Below are 21,562 nucleotides of genomic sequence, written 5' to 3'. Positions count from 1 at the left end.
ATACTCTTTTTATATCCACACATCTCTCTTACCTTTACATTACTTACTCAATCAAACCACCTCACACACATATTGTACTCATACATTTCATTTCCAACACATCCAACCTCCTCTGTACAGCCCTATCCATATACTCCTCCTCTTCTAGAAATTGCAATACAAGAATGAGGGGTTTCCAGCCCCCTTTAGTTGCCTTCTACAACACACAGGGTATAGGTGGGAAGTACTCTTTCTCCCTTATCCCCAGGGAAAGGTGACTGTTTGGAAAAGTGTGAGAAAGAGGAGAGTTGAGAGTAAATGTGAATAAGAGCAAGGATATTTGGCTTAGCAGGGATGAGGGACAAGTCAGTTGGTATGTAAATTTTCATGGAGAACAATTGGGGTAAGTGAAGTGTTTTAGACATCTGCGAGTGGACCTGGCAGCATATGGAACCATGGAAGCGGAAGTGAATCATAGGGTGGGGGAGGGGGCAAAGGTTCTGGGATTGATGAAGAATATGTGGAAAGAAAGTTATCTTGGAGTAAAAATTGATATATTTGAAGGAATAGCAGTTCCAACAATATTATATGGTTGTGAAGCATGGGCTATAGGTAGGGTTGTGTGGAGGAATGTAGATGTGTTGAAAATGAAATGTTTGAGGACAATATGTTGTGTGAGGTGGTTTGATTAACCACAATCTTTTTATTACCAAACCTCTCTCTTACCCTTTAATTACTTACTTGATCAAAACACATATCGTACTAAAATATTTGATTTCCAATGCATCCACTGTCCTCCACACCAACTATCTATAGCCCATGCCTCACATCCACATAATACTGTTGGGACTACTATTCCTTCAAACATACCCATTCTTGCCCTCCATGATAACGTTCTATCTTTCCATAAATCTTTCAGTGCTCCTAGAACCTTTGCTCCATCACACACCCAAAGACTTACTTCCATGGTTTAATCCCCTGCCATGTTCACTCCCAGGTATCTATATCACTTCACTTTCTCTAAGTTTTCTCCATTCAAACTCACATCCAACTAACCTGTCCCTCAACCCTGCTAAACTTAATATTAACCTAACTTTTATTCACACTTACTCTCAACTTCCTCCTTTCACACACTCTTCCAAACACTTACACCAACTTCTGCAGTTTTTTTTACTCACATCTGTCACCATTTCTGTCATCAGCAAACAACAGTATACTCACTTCCCAGACCTTTTATTCCTAACACACATGTTCACTCCTCTCTCCAAGACTCTCACATTTAACTCCCTCACCACCCCACCATATACATTAAACAACCATGATGACATGGATGTCACCATTTTTCATATGAAGTGTGTTACTATGCCTGTATAAAGTTACCCCGTGAGTGAAAAAGTCATCTTCAGTGAGACTGTATTGCTGTCAATGGACAAAACGGAGCACAATCTCGAGAAGTTACTCACTTTAAAGGTGTCCATCATCACCTTACTACTGACTGTAGGGCAGATCTAAATTTGCAGGTACCCTGTAAAAAAGGGTCTTGGGTGATTTAATGGGAATTAAAATGAATTACATGAAGCAAAAGCATTTATAAAATAAATTTTAACATTCTTTCTTTCCTCAAGAGATGTAACAGAGTTTCAAGAATACTGTGCAAGGATAATTATGATCTCGGCACAAGAGATGGTACTCTTGGTGTAAGTATCTCACTGAAATAGAATATGTATGAGTATATTGAGGAATAAACACTGAGTTCACTAGAACTATCCAGTGACCAAATACTGGAGAATTCTCAAGAAAAATGCCAGAGGCAATCTTATCTAAAAATAAACATCATATAATTTACATACTTTTCATGAATAAACATACAACTTATCAGCTTAAAAATTTTAGGACTGCTTTCCACTGAAACCCCAAAACACAGCTATATCAGAGTAGCTGCTACCATAAATACATCATGTACTTATCATCAGAATGCTTATCTTGAAAAACATGCATTTTACTAGCAAAATTAAAATCAGAATTAAATTGTATGCATTACTCATGATTACAACCATATGTGAAATGGTAACCTCATCTTAAAATAAAACATGAAACAATCCCATGATAATTTGAAGTCTTTATGGCAAAACTACTATTACCAACCTTAATATACAAAAATAAGACAGTCTCAAACTCCAAAAATTATAGCAAATACAATCACTCTGTTTCAGCAATTTTTCACTTTGTCATGAAAGAATCAAAAGCTGCAGAAACTGTGATGTCATAGTCACCAGGTAACTGAGTTATCCCTATACAAAAATACAATGACCCAAGTTTCTGCATCATGCCTTTGATATCAAACTTTAGAAGCATAAAAGACATATTTTTTTTACAAAAATGCTTCTCCCATTTCAGCGAATAAGGGTAGGCAATTAATGCATAATAGCCTTACCGAACACATCCACTCCCTAGATGTCACATTTAATGCACTAAAACTAACTCATACACTAGTCCTTGGTTTACCTTCACTTTGACCAGCAGTCAGCATCTGTTATGACAAATATGAGTATGTTTGACAGAATTCCACTTCCAATAGTTTTGTATGGATAGCATGTCTTAGCCTTACACAGAAAAGGATAGATGATGGAAGTACTGGAATTTAATTGACTAATGGCAATATTGGGGTAAGGCAAGATGACTGTGTACAGCATGACAAATGAAGAGGTGTGGCAGTCAGCAGCCTGACTGAAAGGGCCAACTTGGAAGTGCTAAAATATTCTGGACATATTGCAATAGAACTGCAAAAGAAGGCTGACTTATTAGACTTAATGTGTCACAAGTGCAAGGAACAATGAAAGGAGCATAGCTAAGGAGATGAAAGGATGATGTGGAGGTGGCTCCCTGGGTATCAGGGCCTGGAAATTTAGGCTTGAATAAAACAGAATGAACTGATTCAGTACAGTATATGGGAGGATGGTCATATGAAAGACAGATAAAATTTATCACAGAAAGTTCTGTTCTTTATACATGAGGTAACAAATAGTATGAAGTTTGCCTTCATTCTTTTCTGTGTACAAATGTACATGCTAACCCCAGAAGGAGGGTTACATTCAGAAATTCCATCTCAAAAGGAAAAAATAAAAATTCCTTTATGAACTGACAGACTGGCAGGTAAAAGCAGAAAATACATAAAAAAGAAATATAACTACCCTTGTATCAGCTTAGTGGAGTGCTCAGTAAGTGGAAGTAAGGGGTATAGTTGATATGTATGAAACCTTGAGATAGAAGGGGAGAACATAGAGGTCTTATTTCTTTGTCAGGGCATCTCAAGATATGAGGGGAAAACATGGAAGTCTCATCTACTTGCTTATCCTAAACTTATTACCATATTCTACCTTTATATCTTACATTTGTAAGATAATCTCACAAAGGCAGAGTGTTGGTGGTGAATAACATGAATACGAAAAGAACTATCACACTATGCAAACTACAAATCAGTGGGAGGATAGGACGGGGCTGAGATGTATAGGGCAATCCTTCATCACACTGAGATACGAGGGATGGACATGGAGGTCATGTTTGTAGATTTTTCCTGAAATTCATATCACACACAACTCTTTTATTTCCTGCACAGCCATAAAATTGGTAGTAAATAACGATTCATTTTCATTCTTGACTGCCCTTTCCCGCGTTAGTGAGGTATTACCAGCAGACAGACGAAGAAAGTCACATCCACTCACATACACATTCAAAAACATATATATACATACATACATATTACCGGGGATAGGGGAGAGAGAATACTTCCCATGCATTCCCCGCATGTTGTAGAAGGCGACTAAAGAGGATGGTAGCGGGGGGCTAGAAACCCTCCCCTCCTTGTATTTTAACTTTCTAAAAGGGGAAACAGAAGAAGGAGTCATGCAGGGAGTGATCATCCTTCTTGAAGGCTTAGATTAGGGTGTCAATGTAACCAAGATGAAAAAAAAAAGGAGAAATAGGTAGTATGTTTGAAGAAAGGAACCTGGATGTTTTGGCTCTGAGTGAAACGAAGCTCAGGGGTAAAGGGGAAGAATGGTTTGGGAATGTCTTGGGAGTAAAGTCAGGGGTGGTGAGAGGAGTAGCACTACTCGTGAAGCAGGAGTTGTGGGAGTATGTGATAGAGTGTAAGAAAGTAAACTCTAGATTGATATGGGTAAAACTGAAAGTGGATGGAGAGAGATGGGTGATTATTGGTGCCTATGCACCAGGTCATGAGAAGAAAGATCATGAAAGGCAAATGATTTGGGAGCAGATGAGTGTGTGTGTTAGCAGCTTTGATGCACAAGACCGGGTTATAGTGATGGGTGATTTGAATGCAAAGGTGAGTTATGTAGCAGTTGAGGGTATGATTGGTGTACATGGGGTGTTTAATGTTGTAAATGGAAATGAAGAGCTTGTAGATTTGTGCTGAAAAAGGACTGGTGATTGGGAATACCTACTTCAAAAAGAGAGATATACATAAGTATATGTATGTAAGAAGGAGAGGTGGCCAGTGAGCATTATTGGATTATGTGTTAATTGATAGGCACATGAAAGAGAGACTTTTGGATGTTAATGTGCAGAGAGGGGCAACTGGAGGGATGATAGGCACGTGAAAGAGAGACTTTTGCATGTTAATGTGCTGAGAGGGGCAACTGGAGGGATGTCTGATCATTACCTTCTGGAATTGAAGGTGAAGATTTGTAGAGGTTTTCAGAAAAGAAGAGAGAATGTTGGGGTGAGGAGAGTGGTGAGAGTAAGTGATCTTGGAAAGAAGACTTGTGTAAGGAAGTACCAGGAGAGATTGAGAAAGGAATGGAAAAAGATGAGAGCAAATGATGTAAGGGGAGCGGAGGAGGAATGGGATGTATTTGGGGAAGCAATGATGGCTTGCACAAAAGAGGCTTGTGGCATGAGAAAGGTGGGATGTGGGCGGATTAGAAAGGGTAGTGAATGGTGGGATGAAGAAGTAAGATTGTTAGTGAAAGAGAAGAGAGAGGCGTTTGGACGATTTTTGCAGGGAAGTAGTGCAAATGACTGGGAGATGTATAAAAGAAAGAGGCAGGAGGTCAAGAGAAAAGTGCAAGAGGTGAAAAAGAGGGCAAATGAGAGTTAGGGTGAGAGTGTATCATTAAATTTTAGGGAGCATAAAAAAATGTTTTGGAAGGAGGTAAATAAAGTTTGTAAGACAAGAGAACAAATGGAAGCATCGGTGAAGGGAGCTAATGGGGAGGTAATAACAAGTAGTTGGGCAGTGAGAAGATGGAGTGAGTATTTTGAAGGTTTGTTGAATGTGTCTGATGATAGAGTGGCAGATATAGGATGTCTTGGTTGAGGTGGTGTGCAAAGTGAGAGGGTCAGGGAGAATGGTTTGGTTAACAGAGAAGAGGTAGTGAAAACATTCCGGAAGATGAAAGCTGGTAAGGCGGCAGGTTTGGCAGGTATTGCAGTGGAACTTATTAAAAAAAGGGGGTGACTGTGTTGTTAACTGGTTGGTAAGGATATTCAATATACATTTGGTTCATGGTGAAGTGCCTGGGGATTGGTGGAATGCATGCATAGTGCTATTGTACAAAGGCAAAGGGGATAAAGGTGAGTGTTCAAATTACAGAGGTATATGTATGTTGAGTATTCCTGGGAAATTATATGGGAGGGTATTGATTGAGAGGGTAAAGGCATGTACAGAGCATCAGACCAGAGAAGAGCAGTGTGGTTTCAGAAGTGGTAGAGGATGAGTGGATCAGGTGTGTGCTTTGAAGAATGTATGTGAGAAATACTTAGAAAAACAGACGGATTTGTATGTAGCTTTATGGATCTGGAGAAGGCATATGATAAACTTGATAGAGATGCTTTGTGGAAGGTATCAAGAGTATATGGTGTGGGAGGTAAGCAGCTAAAAGCAGTGAAAAGTTTTTACCAAGGATGTAAGGCATGTGTACAAGTAGGAAGGGAGGAAAGTGATTGGTTCCCAGTGAGTCAGTTTGCGGCAGGGGTGCGTGATGTCTCCATGGTTGTATATTTTGTTTATGGATGGGGTTGTTTGGGAGGTGAATGAGAGAGTTTTGGAGAGAGGGGCAAGTATGCAGTCTGTTGTGGATGAGAGGGCTTGAGAAGTGAGTCAGTTGTTGTTTGCCGATGATACATCACTGGTGGCTGATTCGGGTGAGAAACGGCAGAAGTTGGTGAATAAGTTTAGAAAAGTGTATGAAAGAAGAAAGCTGAGAGTAAATGTGAATAAGAGCAAGGTTATTAGGTACAGTAGGGTTGAGGGACAAGTTAACTGGGAGGTAAGTCTGAATGGAGAAAAACTGGAGGAAGTGAAGTGTTTTAGATGGCTGGGAGAGAATTTAGCAGCAGATGGAACCATGGAAACATAAGTGTCACAAGGTGTCGGAGGGGGCGAAGGTACTAGTAACACTGAAGAATGTGTGGAAGGCAAGAAAGTTAACTTGGAGAGCAAAAATGGGTATGTTTGAAGGAATTGTGGTTCCAACAATGTTTATGGTTGCGAGGTGTGGGCTTAGATAGGGTTGTGCAGAGAGTGAATGTGTTGGAAATGAAATGTCTGAGGACAATATGTGGTGTGAGGTGGTTTGATTGAGTAAGTAAAGAAAGGGTAAGAGAGATGTGTGGTAATAAAAAGAGTGTGGTTGAGACAACAGAAGAGGGTGTATTGAAATGGTTTGGTCAAATGGAGAGAATGAGTGAGGAAAGATTGACAAAAAGGACATATGTGTTAGAGGTGGAGGGAATGAGGAGAAGTGGGAGACCAAATTGGAGGTGGAAGGATGGAGTGACTTTGAGCGATTGGGGCCTGAACATACAGATGGGTGAAAGGCGTGCAAGGAATAGAGTGAATTGGAACGATGTGGTATACAGGGGTCGATGTGCTGTCAGGGGATTGAACCAGGGCATGTGAAGCATCTGGGGTAAACCATGGAAAGTTTTGTGGGGCCTGGATGTGGAAAGGGAGCAGTGGTTTGGGTACATTACACATGACAGATAGGGACTGAGTGTGAACAAATGTGGCCTTTGTTGTCTTTTCTTGGTGCTACCTCGCACATGGGTGGGTGGGTGGGTGGGTGGGTGGTTGGGTGGGTGGGGGTGTGTGTGTGTGTGTGTGTGTGTGTCAGGAAGACTACATCAAATTCGGTATGCTATGCAGAAGCTGGATATCCTTCACTCCCAGATTTGATTAAGTTTAAGCAGCACAAGTTTTTCAGCAGTATGTGGTCCTAAAGATCAGATATGCCAGACGATCCCCTAACACTTTCCATCCATGTTATAACCAGCACCAATACACACATGGGGAAACATATTCAAAATTTCATTGATAACCGCCCTCCTGACCTAACTTCCTTAATTAAAAATGTACATAACGAAATTGAAAATTCCAGCTCCTCAAGGTGTATCATATATAAAGAGCTCAACCCAGGTTTGTCTGTACATGACGTATACACTAAAAAACATCTGATACCAGAGTTCAACCGCATTGCATTTACGCGCTTCCGTGTAAGCGGCCACAGTTTAAGTGTTGAAACAGGTCGCAGGAATAGAAGGGGACGTGGCCGCATACCTTTTGAAGAACGTGTGTGTATTTGTGGTGGAGGTGTACAAACTGAGAGGCATGTGACTGAAAATTGCTCTTTGACACAGAACATCAGCCATATGTATAACTTCATAAGATTAGAGGACCTTTTTACACCTGATTTTCCCCATGACACATGTTGTAAAATAATCTTTAAGATATTAGAAATGTATGATTAAATAACTTGAAGATAATATTCTGTGGACTACATTATCAACATTAAAAGTGGATTTAGTGATTATTGTTACTTTAGATTTAATATTTCATTGTATTTATGTATGCTTAATGTCAATCTTATCTTGTTGTGGTCAATAAACTATCTTTCTATCTATGTGTGTGTGTGAGTGTGTGTGCCATTTCATGTGTGCCGGGATGGTGACGGGAATGGATGGGGGCAGCAAGTATGAGTGTGTACAAGTGTATATATGTATATGTATATGTATACGTTGAAATGTATAGGTACGTATGTTTATGTATATACATGTGTATGTGGGTGGGTTGCGACATTCTTTCGTCTGTTTCCTTTTGTGTGTGTGTGTGTGTGTGTGTGTGTGTGTGTGTGTGTGTGTGTGTGTGTGTGTGCATGTGTGTGTGTGTGCCATTTCATGTGTGCCAGGATGGCGACTGGAATGGATGGGAGCAGCAAGTATGAGTGTGTACAAGTGTATATATGTATATGTCTGTGTATGTATATGTATACGTTGAAATGTATAGGTATGTATGTGTGGACGTGGGCATTTATGTATATACATGTGTATGTGGGTGGGTTGGGACATTCTTTCGTCTGTTTCCTTGTGTGTGTGTGTGTGTGTGTGTGTGTGTGTGTGTGTGTGTGTGTGTGTCAGGATGGCGACGGGAATGGATGGGGGCAGCAAGTATGAGTGCGTACAAGTATATATATGTATATGTCTGTGTATGTATATGTATACGTTGAAATGTATAGGTCTGTATGAGTGGATGTGGGCGTTTATGTATATATATGTGTATGTGGGTGGGTTGGGATATTCTTTCGTCTGTTCCCTTGTGCTACCTCGTTAATGTGTGAGACAGTGACTAAGTATAATAAATACATAAATAACATATCACTTATACACACATGTACATATTAATACTTGCTCACCTTCCTGCATTCCCAACACCACCGTGCACCATGAGAAACAACACAAATGCAGGAAGGAAAAGAAAAAAGATAACATGTACATTCTCATTTTTTCCCACACACACGATCGCTGCCCCCTGCGTCAGCAAGTTTAGCAACAGGAAAAAGACAAAGAGAGGCCACGAGCTGTCATGTGTAATGCACCAAAATCATAGCTTCCTATTCACATCTAGATCCCACAAACCTTTCCATGGTTTACCTCAGACATCTCACATGCCCTTTTTCATTCCACTGATGTCACAGTGACCCCAGCATACCACATCGTTCCAATTCATTCTACTCCATGCATGCCTTTCACCCTCATGCATGCTAAGTCCCTGATTGCTCAAAATCTTTTTTGCGCTATCCTTCCATAGTCAATTTGGTCTCCTGATTCTTGTTCCCTCCACCTCTGACACATACATCCTCTTTGTCAACCTTTCCTTACTCATTCTATCCATATGTCAAAACCATTTCAACACACCCTCTTCTGCTCCCTCAACCACACTCTTTATTTTCACACATCTCTCTCAGACTTTTCATTACTTACTCAATCAAACCACTTCTCACCATACATTACCCTCAAACACTTCATTTCCATCACATGCACCCTCCTCCGTACAACCCTATCTACAGCCCATGCCTTGCAACCATATAATACTGTTGCGGCTATTATTCCTTCAAACATTCCCATTTTTGCTCTTGGAGATAGCATTCTCTCTTTCCACATACTCTTCACTGTTCCCATAACTTTTGCTCCCTCCCCAACCCTATAACTCACTTCTGCTCCCATGTTTCCATTCACTGCCATGTCCACTCCCAGATATCTAAAACACTTAACTTCCTCCAATTTTTCTCCAATCAAACTTACATCCCAACTAACTTTCTCCCTCAATCCTGCTGAACCTAATAACCTTGGTCTTATTCATATTCACTCTCAACATTCTTTCACACACTCTTCCAAACTCAGTCACCAACTTCTTCAGTTTCTCACTTGAATCAGCCACCAGTGCGGTATCATCAGCGAACAACAACTGACACTTCCCAGGCCTTTCATTCCCAACAGACAGCATAAGACTCTTGCATTCACCTCCCTCACCACACTACCCCTCATTCCCAACAGACAGCATAAGACTCTTGCATTCACCTCCCTCACCATCCTATCCACAATCAAACTAAACAACTCCAGTCACACCACACATCCCTGCCACAGACCAAACTTCACTGGGAACCATTCACTCTCCTCTATTCCTACTCATACGCAAGTCTTACACCTCTGATAAACGCTACTGTTATTCTACAGACACAATAAGTGAATTACCACAATACACAATACTTCAGTCATAATATGCTTAGAAATATAACCTGTTATACCAAAGACTCCCATCACCAAAGGTTTACATACATGAAAATTAGGAGCACTGTTCCACGTAATCACACCCAGGCCAAGTGTGAGTGTGGTAAGGTCCTATGCAGGTCATCCTCCTCCTTACTCTTGCTGACATCACTTTCCAAGTCACTTATTCTCCACCTTCCACCTGTTATTCTTCTTCACTTACCTCACTAGCTGATACATCCGATAAAAAATACTCCACCTCCTTACTTACATTCATTCATTAAATCTGCAAATTTTCATCTGCCTCACTGAACTCAGGACTTAAGAGGTCGATAGACTTGCACATATAATGATGATTGTAGGGATACTAATAAGGGAAGAATTTTTCTCCTTACCTATCAGGTAATGGAAGAAACCTCTAAATGTTACAAATGTTACCATAATTAGGCTGAATATTTAGAGATGTGAAAAAGTTTAAACATCATATGATGTTGACTATACTCCCTAAGAAAACATCACTAAGATGTTAGCCATCATTTCTGGGTTAATGTTACCAATGCATCTAGGTAAACATTCTGGCATGCATAGTACAGAGGGAATTTGTTCAACATAGTATAAAGAAGGAAGATGATGTCACTGGGCAGAACCATAGTATGTGAAAGACAAATTAGTTATATTTACCAAAAAATAATTATTTTTGACCAAGAAGACAAGCAAATGTATGTATAAGAGTTGATGAAGAATTGAACGAAAGTGTCTGTATAAATGTGAGAGTGAGGCAGGGGCTGCATGATGTCACCCTGGTTGTTTAACATTTATGTTTATGGAGTAACAAGAGGGACAAAAGCAAAACTAGAGAAAGGGGGTTCAGAAACAGTGTGATAGTGAGGTATGGTGCCTAGTGACAGGCCTTTGTGCAGATGACACTGTGCTGTTTGCTTAAGACAAGGGGATGTATGAGGTTGTAAGCATGTTTTATGATGTGTAAGCATAGGCAATTGAAGGTAAATGTAAGTACAAGTAATGGTGTTTGATGGAAAATATAGTGAAGTAAAGATTTAGAAAGTCGAACGGAGTGAATGAAGAAAGTATACTACACTGTTTTTGATATGGGGGAAAGAAAGAGATGAGAAGTCAAATATTTCGGAGCTAACTTGGGTAAGTTTGGTGATATGGAAGGAGAGATAAAGGAGACAGCAGAACAAGGTAAAAGAGTCAGCGAGTCCCTAAGTGGAATAATGAAAGGTAGAGGTGTAAGTATGGAAGTGAAGAAAGGATTACGGGAAAACACAGTCCTCCCAACCCTGACCTTTACAGCCAAAATATGGAAATGTAATGAGTCACAGATGTCAAGAATCCAGGCTGTGGAAATGTGATATCTGAAAGGAGCATGTGGTATGACCATATGGAATGAAGAAAGAAATGAGGTTTAAGAGACATTTGGTATGGCAAGGAACGCAAAAGGGACTGAATTATGCAGTGGTAGAGTGGATGAAACATAATACAATGAGGTGGTTTTAACGTAGAAAGACAAGAAATTTACATCAAGTGTATGATAGTATGATTAAAGGGATTGGTGTGAGAGGGACCGCCTGTGACATGGGGAAAATGGAGGAGCATTGGAGGGAGAGAAATGGTGGAGGAATATGCAGAATGGTGAATGCGAAGGAGGCATGTATGGAGAAGGATAAGTGGAGACACTTTTGCTGTGGCCACCCCCTTTATAGGAGTTCCCAAAGGGAACAGGCATCAGAGATATAAACAGATAGATAGAATAGATTGATTTATAGACAGACATGATTGAAAATATGGTTGGTTGGTTTATTAAAGTATGAAAAAGTACAGTAAATAATGTACATACTCATGTAATAGAGTAACTAATTATTACAAAATATGGGCAACTTTGGATGTAATCTACAAATTCAATGAGTAACATTTATCTACCAAGAAATACTGTGGTCTGTTGGGCTTGGTTGCAGACAATGGGCCCTAGTTTTAGTATATCATAAATGACACACAGAGAGTGGAAGTGGGGAAATGAGGCCATTATTCACCTGTTCCTTATATTACCCTGCTGATACAGGAGGAGCAATTAAGCACAAAAAACATGTTTACTATCTATCCTAGTTGTGTCATTAATAAAATCATCATGTAAGATTCACATTCTGATATCATCAACACCCTGAACTCCTGAACTCATTTCTATCTTTCATAGATTTCAACCAAAACAGTGGTTTTATCACTGTATGCTCTGGTTTTGATATATATAACTACTAAGAGAACTGGTGCTACCTCACAAAAGCAGGAAAGGCAATCTGGTACAAAAAAAATCAAAATAATAGTTTAATAAGAAACTGATATTTCTTTTGTCATTGCACTGTAACTTTCAACGGCAAGTTATTTTGCCATAATCAACTTGACATAGTAATCTTTACCACTTTGATACCAATAAACTCCAACAAATCACTGATCATAAAACTCTGAATAGGAGCGAATTTTTCCTATTCGACGGGAGCGAGAGCGTGATCCTTCAGAGTAATTGTCAATGTATCTTTGAGTTGTTGGTCTGTCTTCTCGCATCTTACGTCCTTCCCTCATCAACTTATCCTGAAATGATCAGACAAAAAAGTTCAAAATCACTACATCATTTACATAAGTATTAACAAAAAGAACTCGCAGATTTCATCTTTGTTATAACTGAAGCAAATCACTAACTACCTCATTTGCTTTGTGTCATATACTCAATGAAATCCCTATATAAGAAAAATCATAATTTCCAGCAATAAAAGTAGGGTACCAACAATGGCTCTTCTAAAAATGTGATTATTACTTTGAAATTACCAATTTTTTTTTTCTTTTTTTTTTTTTTATACTTTGTCGCTGTCTCCCGCGTTTGCGAGGTAGCGCAAGGAAACAGACGAAAGAAATGGCCCAACCCCCCCCCATACACATGTACATACACACGTCCACACACGCAAATATACATACCTACACAGCTTTCCATGGTTTACCCCAGACGCTTCACATGTCCCGACTCAATCCACTGACAGCACGTCAACCCCTGTATACCACATCGCTCCAATTCACTCTATTCCTTGCCCTCCTTTCACCCTCCTGCATGTTCAGGCCCCGATCACACAAAATCTTTTTCACTCCATCTTTCCACCTCCAATTTGGTCTCCCTCTTCTCCTCGTTCCCTCCACCTCCGACACATATATCCTCTTGGTCAATCTTTCCTCACTCATTCTCTCCATGTGCCCAAACCATTTCAAAACACCCTCTTCTGCTCTCTCAACCACGCTCTTTTTATTTCCACACATCTCTCTTACCCTTACGTTACTTACTCGATCAAACCACCTCACACCACACATTTTCCTCAAACATCTCATTTCCAGCACGTCCATCCTCCTGCGCACAACTCTATCCATAGCCCACGCCTCGCAACCATACAACATTGTTGGAACCACTATTCCTTCAAACATACCCATTTTTGCTTTCCGAGATAATGTTCTCGACTTCCACACATTTTTCAAGGCTCCCAAAATTTTCGCCCCCTCCCCCACCCTATGATCCACTTCCGCTTCCATGGTTCCATCCGCTGACAGATCCACTCCCAGATATCTAAAACACTTCACTTCCTCCAGTTTTTCTCCATTCAAACTCACCTCCCAATTGACTTGACCCTCAACCCTACTGTACCTAATAACCTTGCTCTTATTCACATTTACTCTTAACTTTCTTCTTCCACACACTTTACCAAACTCAGTCACCAGCTTCTGCAGTTTCTCACATGAATCAGCCACCAGCGCTGTATCATCAGCGAACAACAACTGACTCACTTCCCAAGCTCTCTCATCCCCAACAGACTTCATACTTGCCCCTCTTTCCAAAACTCTTGCATTTACCTCCCTAACAACCCCATCCATAAACAAATTAAACAACCATGGAGACATCACACACCCCTGCCGCAAACCTACATTCACTGAGAACCAATCACTTTCCTCTCTTCCTACACGTACACATGCCTTACATCCTCGATAAAAACTTTTCACTGCTTCTAACAACTTGCCTCCCACACCATATATTCTTAATACCTTCCACAGAGCATCTCTATCAACTCTATCATATGCCTTCTCCAGATCCATAAATGCTACATACAAATCCATTTGCTTTTCTAAGTATTTCTCACATACATTCTTCAAAGCAAACACCTGATCCACACATCCTCTACCACTTCTGAAACCGCACTGCTCTTCCCCAATCTGATGCTCTGTACATGCCTTCACCCTCTCAATCAATACCCTCCCATATAATTTACCAGGAATACTCAACAAACTTATACCTCTGTAATTTGAGCACTCACTCTTATCCCCTTTGCCTTTGTACAATGGCACTATGCACGCATTCCGCCAATCCTCAGGCACCTCACCATGAGTCATACATACATTAAATAACCTTACCAACCAGTCAACAATACAGTCACCCCCTTTTTTAATAAATTCCACTGCAATACCATCCAAACCTGCTGCCTTGCCGGCTTTCATCTTCCGCAAAGCTTTTACTACCTCTTCTCTGTTTACCAAATCATTTTCCCTAACCCTCTCACTTTGCACACCACCTCGACCAAAACACCCTATATCTGCCACTCTGTCATCAGACACATTCAACAAACCTTCAAAATACTCATTCCATCTCCTTCTCACATCACCACTACTTGTTATCACCTCCCCATTTACGCCCTTCACTGAAGTTCCCATTTGCTCCCTTGTCTTACGCACCCTATTTACCTCCTTCCAGAACATCTTTTTATTCTCCCTAAAATTTACTGATAGTCTCTCACCCCAACTCTCATTTGCCCTTTTTTTCACCTCTTGCACCTTTCTCTTGACCTCCTGTCTCTTTCTTTTATACTTCTCCCACTCAATTGCATTTTTTCCCTGCAAAAATCGTCCAAATCATCCAAATGATTCCCAAAATGAAAAACAAATCCAATGGAGGGTGTCTTAGTACCCAGAACATTTTAGCTTAAAATAGAAAAGGGTAAGGGGTGATTTAATACAAGTGTTCAAGATTAACAAAACAGTTCTAATGATCTTGATCTAAGCAACTACCTTAGGCTAGATTAGTCTGCTTTTCATCAGAGTAATGATACAAACTTGAGGGCAAATGCTTTCATTCAAACATAGCAAAATACTTCTTCTCAAGGATTGTTAAAAGACTGATTCTCGAATAAATGAAGTTGAAGGCAACAATAAAGATTATCTTTTATTTATCATACTTTATCACTGCCTTCCGCATTAGCAAGGTAGCGCAGGGAAACAGACGAAAGAATGGCCCAACCCACCCACATACACATGTATATACATAAACGCCCAAATACAAACATATACATACCAATACATTAGGGAGGTAAATGCAAGAGTCCTGGAAAGAGGGGCAAGTATGAAGTCTGTTGGGGATGAGAGAGCTTGGGAAGTGAGTCAGTTGTTGTTCGCTGATGATACAGCGCTGGTGGCTGATTCATGTGAGAAACTGCAGAAGCTGGTGACTGAGTTTGGTAAAGTGTGTGGAAGAAGAAAGTTAAGAGTAAATGTGAATAAGAGCAAGGTTATTAGGTACAGTAGGGGTGAGGGTCAAGTCAATTGGGAGGTGAGTTTGAATGGAGAAAAACTGGAGGAAGTGAAGTGTTTTAGATATCTGGGAGTGGATCTGTCAGCGGATGGAACCATGGAAGCGGAAGTGGATCATAGGGTGGGGGAGGGGGCGAAAATTTTGGGAGCCTTGAAAAATGTGTGGAAGTCGAGAACATTATCTCGGAAAGCAAAAATGGGTATGTTTGAAGGAATAGTGGTTCCAACAATGTTGTATGGTTGCGAGGCGTGGGCTATGGATAGAGATGTGCGCAGGAGGATGGATGTGCTGGAAATGAGATGTTTGAGGAAAATGTGTGGTGTGAGGTGGTTTGATCGAGTAAGTAACGTAAGGGTAAGAGAGATGTGTGGAAATAAAAAGAGCGTGGTTGAGAGAGCAGAAGAGGGTGTTTTGAAATGGTTTGGGCACATGGAGAGAATGAGTGAGTTAAGATTGACCAAGAGGATATATGTGTCGGAGGTGGAGGGAACGAGGAGAAGAGGGAGACCAAATTGGAGGTGGAAAGATGGAGTGAAAAAGATTTTGTGTGATCGGGGCCTGAACATGCAGGAGGGTGAAAGGAGGGCAAGGAATAGAGTGAATTGGAGCGATGTGGTATACCGGGGTTGACGTGCTGTCAGTGGATTGAATCAAGGCATGTGAAGCGTCTGGGGTAAACCATGGAAAGCTGTGTAGGTATGTATATTTGCGTGTGTGGATGTGTGTATGTACATGTGTATGGGGGGGGGGTTGGGCCATTTCTTTCGTCTGTTTCCTTGCGCTACCTCGCAAACGCGGGAGACAGCGACAAAGTATTAAAAAAAAAAAAAAAAAAAAAAAAAAAAAAAAAAAAAAAAAAAAACAATACATTTCAACATATGCATACATATACATACAAAGACATATACATATATACACATGTACATATTCATACATGTTGCCTTCATCCACTCCCACCACACATGAAAGGGCATCCCCCTCCCCTGCGTGTCGTTCACACTCAGTATCTAGCTGTTCTGTGTAATGCATCCAAACCACGGCTCCCTTTCCATATCCAGGCCCCACAAAACTTTCCATTGTTTACCCTAGAAGCTTCACATGCCCTGGTTCAATCCATTGCCAGCATGTCGACCCCGGTATACCACATCGTTCCAATTCACTCTATTCCTTGCATGCCTTTCACCCTCCTGTATGTTCACGCCCCAATCGCTCAAAATCTTTTTCACTCCATCCTTCCACCTCCAATTTGGTCTCCCACTTCTCCTCGTTCCCTCCACCTCAGACATATATCCTCTTTCTCCTTGTCAATTTTTCCTCACTCATTCTCTCCATGTGACCAAACCATTTCAATACACCCTCTTCTGCTCTTTCAACCACATGCTTTTTATTACCACACATCTCTCTTACCCTTTCATTACTTAGTCGATCAAACCACCTCATGCCACATATTGTCCTCAAACATCTTATTTCCAACACATCCACCCTCCTCCGCACAACCCTATCTATAGCCCATGACTCACAACCATATAACATTGTTGGAACCAACATTCCTTCAAAAATACCTACTCCTGCTCTCCTATCCTATCCTACAACAAAGATATTTACAAAAGAAACATGATAAGTCCAAGACAAATTTTTTCCCTTCCCTAGTTATGAAGTTTGTGGTGATTTTTCCTTGCATTTTGTTTGCTTTTCTGCTCTTTCTACAACAAGCTCCATAAGATGCACACTTGAGAATTTTAAGAAAGCCTGGGACAATTATTTACACACTGTAGCTAAGCCATATAGGCTACATGAGACTGTGCACCATGGTTTCCAAAAGCCTGGTTGACCAAAAATACCCAACCCAGCAGCCTGACCCCAGCCTGGGCTTCAGCAGATATTCATGGAAAATGGCAGCCCCATTTCTGGTGCTTCACCAAACCAAACCAGTCTGCATGTGGCTGACAGAATTCTTCAGCCTAATTAATTCTGTTATTTAGTTTTAATATACCATTATGGGTTTGTTGGTAAGAAATTCAGTGGCATAAATGTGCAGGTGTGTGTGTGTGTGTGTGTGTGTGTGTGTGTGTGTGTGTGTGTGTGTGTGTGTGTGAGGATATGTTGGAAATGAAATGTTTCAGGACAATATGTGGCATGAGGTGGTTTGATCAAGAAAATAATGAAAGGGGTAAGAGAGCTGTGTGGAAATAAAAAATGCAGTTGTGAAAGAAGGTGTGTTGAAATGGCCAAGACAAAGAATGGAGGAAAGGTTGACAAAGAGGGTTTATGTGTCAGAAGTGAAGGGAACATGGGAACCAGGAGACCAGATTGGAGATGGAAGGAGGGAGTGAAAAAGATTTTAAGTGATCAGGTCCTGAACATGCAGGAGGTTGAAAGGCTTGCATGGAATAATGAATTGGAACAATGTTGTATACCGGGGTCGACATGCCATCAATGGCCTGAACCAGGGTATGTAGAGGGGGGAAAAGGAGAACCGGGAGACAAATTGGAGATGGAAGGACAGAGTGAAATAAATTTCGAGCAATCCGGTGAAAAGAATGCATGGAATAGAGTGAACTGAAATGATGTGGTATACTGAGATTGAAATGAAATGCCGTCAATGGACTGAACAAAGGCATGTGAAACATCTGGGGTAAACCATGGAAAGGTCTGAAGAGCCTGGATGCACATAGGGAACTGTGGTTTTGATGCATCACATGAGAGCTCATGCATAGATGAAGCAAATGTTGCCTTTCTCTGTATGTTTGCTGGTGCCACTTCATTCAAACATGATGAGGCCATGCTGTTCCCTGTGGAACAGGGTGGTATCAGGAATTGATGAAGGTCGACATTTAAGAATATTTACATGTGTACATATGTACATATATGTGTATGTTCCACTGCAACACCATCCAAATCTGCTGCCTTGCCAGCTTTCATCTTCCACAAAGCTTTTATTACCTCTTTTCTGTTTACCAAATCGTTCTCCCTAACCCTCTCACTTTGCACACCACCTCAACCAAAACACCCTATATCTGCCACTCTTTCATCAAACACATTCAACAAACCTTCAAAATACTCACTCCATCTCCTTCTCGCATCGCCACTACTTATCACCTCCCCATTAGCCCCCTTCATTGATGTTCCCATTTGTTCTCTTGTCTTACACACTTTATTTACCTCCTTCCAGAACATCTTTTTATTCTCCCTAAAATTTAATGATTATCTCTCACCCCAACTCTCATTTGCCCTCTTTTTCACCTCTTGCACCTTTCTCTTGACCTCCTACCTATTTCTTTTATACATCTCCCACTCATTTGCATTATTTCCCTGCAAAAATAATCCAAATGCCTCTCTCTTCTCTTTCACTAACAATCTTACTTCTTCATCCTACCACTCACTACCCTTTCTAATCTGCCCACGTTCCACGCTTCTCATGCCACAAGCATCTTTCGCACAAGCCATCACTGATTCCCTAAATACATCCCATTTCTCCCCCACTCCCCTTACGTCCTTTGTTCCCACCTTTTTCCATTCTGTACTCAGTCTCTCCTGGTACTTCCTCACACAAGACTCCTTCCCAAGCTCACTTACTCTCACCACTCTCTTCACCCCAACATTCTCTCTTCTCTTCTGAAAACCTCTACAAATCCTCACTTTCGCCTCCACAAGATAATGATCAGTCATCCCTCCAGTCGCATCTCTCAGCACATTAACATCCAAAAGTCTCTCTTTCGCACACCTATCAATTAACACGTAATCCAATAACGCTCTCTGGCCATCTCTCCTACTTATATACATATACTTATGTATATCTCTCTCTTTTTAAACAAGGTATTCCCAATCACCAGTCCTTTTTCAGCACATAAATCTACAAGCTCTTCACCATTTCCATTTACAACACTGAACACCCCATATACACCAATTATTCCCTCAACTGCCACATTACTCACCTTTGCATTCAAATCACCCATCACTATAACCAGGTCTCATGCATCAAAACTACTAACACACTCACTCAGCTGCTCCCAAAATACTTGCCTCTCCTGATCTCTCTTCTCATGCCCAGGTGCATATGCACCAATAATCACCCATCTCTCTCCATCCACTTTCAGTTTTACCCATATCAATCTAGAGTTTACTTTCTTACTCTCTATCACATAATCCCACCATTCCTGTTTCAGGAGTAGTGCTACTCCTTCCCTTGCTCTCCTCCTCTCACTAACCCCTGACTTTACTCCCAAGACATTCCCAAACCACTCTTCCCCTTTACCCTTGAGCTTCGTTTCACTCAGAGCCAAAACATCCAGGTTCCTTTCCTCAAACATACTACCTATCTCTCCTTTTTCTCATCTTGATTACATCCACACACATTTAGACACTCCAATCTGAGCCTTTGAGGAGGATGAGCATTCCCCACGTGGCTCCTTCTTTTGTTTCCCCTTTTAGAAAGTTAAAATACAAGGAGGGGAGGGTTTCTAACTCCCCGCTCCCATCACCTTTAGTCGCCTTCTACGACACATGAGGAATGTGTGGGAAGTATTCTTTCTCCCCTAAGATTATTTAATGTATGTATGATTCATGGTGAGGTGCCTGAGGATTGGCGGAATGCTTGCATAGGGCCATTGTACAAAGGCAAAGGGGATAAAAGTGAGTGCTCAAATTACAGAGGTATAAGTTTGTTGAGTATTCCGGGGAAATTATATGGGAGGGTATTGATTGAGAGGGTGAAGGCATGTACAGAGCATCAGATTGGGGAAGCGCAGTGTGGTTTCAGAGGTGATAGAGGATGTGTGGATCAGGTGTTTGCTTTGAAAAATGTATGACAGCTGGAGACAGACTGTGAACGAATGTGGCCTTTGTTGTCTTTTCCTAGTGCTACCTCTCGCACATGCGGGGGGAAGGGGTTGTTATTTCATATGTGGCGGGGTGGTGACGGGAATGAGTAAGGGCAGACAGTATGAATTATGTACATGTGTATATATGTATATGTCTGTGTGTGTATATATATATATATGTATACGTTGAGATGTATAGGTATGTATATTTGGGTGTGTGGACGTGTATGTATATACATGTGTATGTGGGTGGGTTGGGCCATTCTTTCGTCTGTTTCCTTGCGCTACCTCGCTAACGTAGGAGATGGCGATTAAGTATAATAAATGAATATACAAAGACTGTTCTGACACTATCATGCTTAGTGTATAAAACAGAAACATATAAAACAGAAACAAAGAAACAATCAGATGAATTCTGAAAGAAAATGATTCAAGAGTCTGATGATGATTGTTCCGACACTATCAAGCTTAGTGTATAAAGCAGAAACAAAGAAAAAATCAGATGTCACCAATGCACCACAAAAAATCATATGATATCAACCAACCTTCTGCTTTTTCTGTTGCTCCATGAAACGCTTCACAATATCCTGGCAACCCATAAGATTTTCTTCTGGTTCCCAGGTGTTATATTTAGGCCCCCAATCCTTCCACTGAATTAAGTACTCAGTCTTGCCTTTTTTATCACGATGTTCCAATATCTTTTCAACCTGCAGAATATTACCATATTTCAATAGCTATGTGATTTATGTAGGTGTTTTGAGGATATCTAACATTCGTTCATAAAACAATTCGGATGGTATGTATGAATTACAGTGAATTTATAGCATCATTTGACATCACCCTTCAGTGTAACCACAAACAACAAAAATCAAAGAAGCAGACATTTTATGAGTGGAAAATTTGGAACTTTAAAACAAAATATCCCTAGGGATAGGAGAGAAAGAATACTTCCCATGCATTCCCGCATGTTGTAGAAGGCGACTAAAAGGGACGGGAGCAGGGGACTAGAAACCCTCCCCTTCTTGTATCTTAAGTTTCTAAAAGGGGAAACAGAAGGAGTCACATG

The 21,562-nt window shown here is 40.8% G+C and overlaps 1 protein-coding gene across 1 annotated transcript in view; it reads right to left on the bottom strand.

The window, feature by feature from the left end:
• Positions 1-1,553: 1,553 nt before the first annotated feature.
• Positions 1,554-21,562, bottom strand: part of LOC139745926 (uncharacterized) — a 97,883-nt gene continuing 77,874 nt past the window's right edge. The window contains exons 7-8 of the mRNA XM_071656611.1: positions 21,042-21,203; positions 1,554-12,651 (exon numbers count right to left, since the gene is read on the bottom strand). Of these exons, the coding sequence (XP_071512712.1) occupies positions 12,508-12,651; positions 21,042-21,203 (306 nt within the window). The 3' untranslated portion in view covers positions 1,554-12,507. The remainder of the gene's footprint in view (positions 12,652-21,041; positions 21,204-21,562) is intronic.

This window comes from Panulirus ornatus, chromosome 63 (assembly GCF_036320965.1).
Source record: "Panulirus ornatus isolate Po-2019 chromosome 63, ASM3632096v1, whole genome shotgun sequence".
NCBI lineage: Eukaryota > Metazoa > Arthropoda > Malacostraca > Decapoda > Palinuridae > Panulirus > Panulirus ornatus.
Note: the sequence above shows the minus strand (reverse complement) of the source record. Positions and strands in the feature narration are given on the sequence as shown.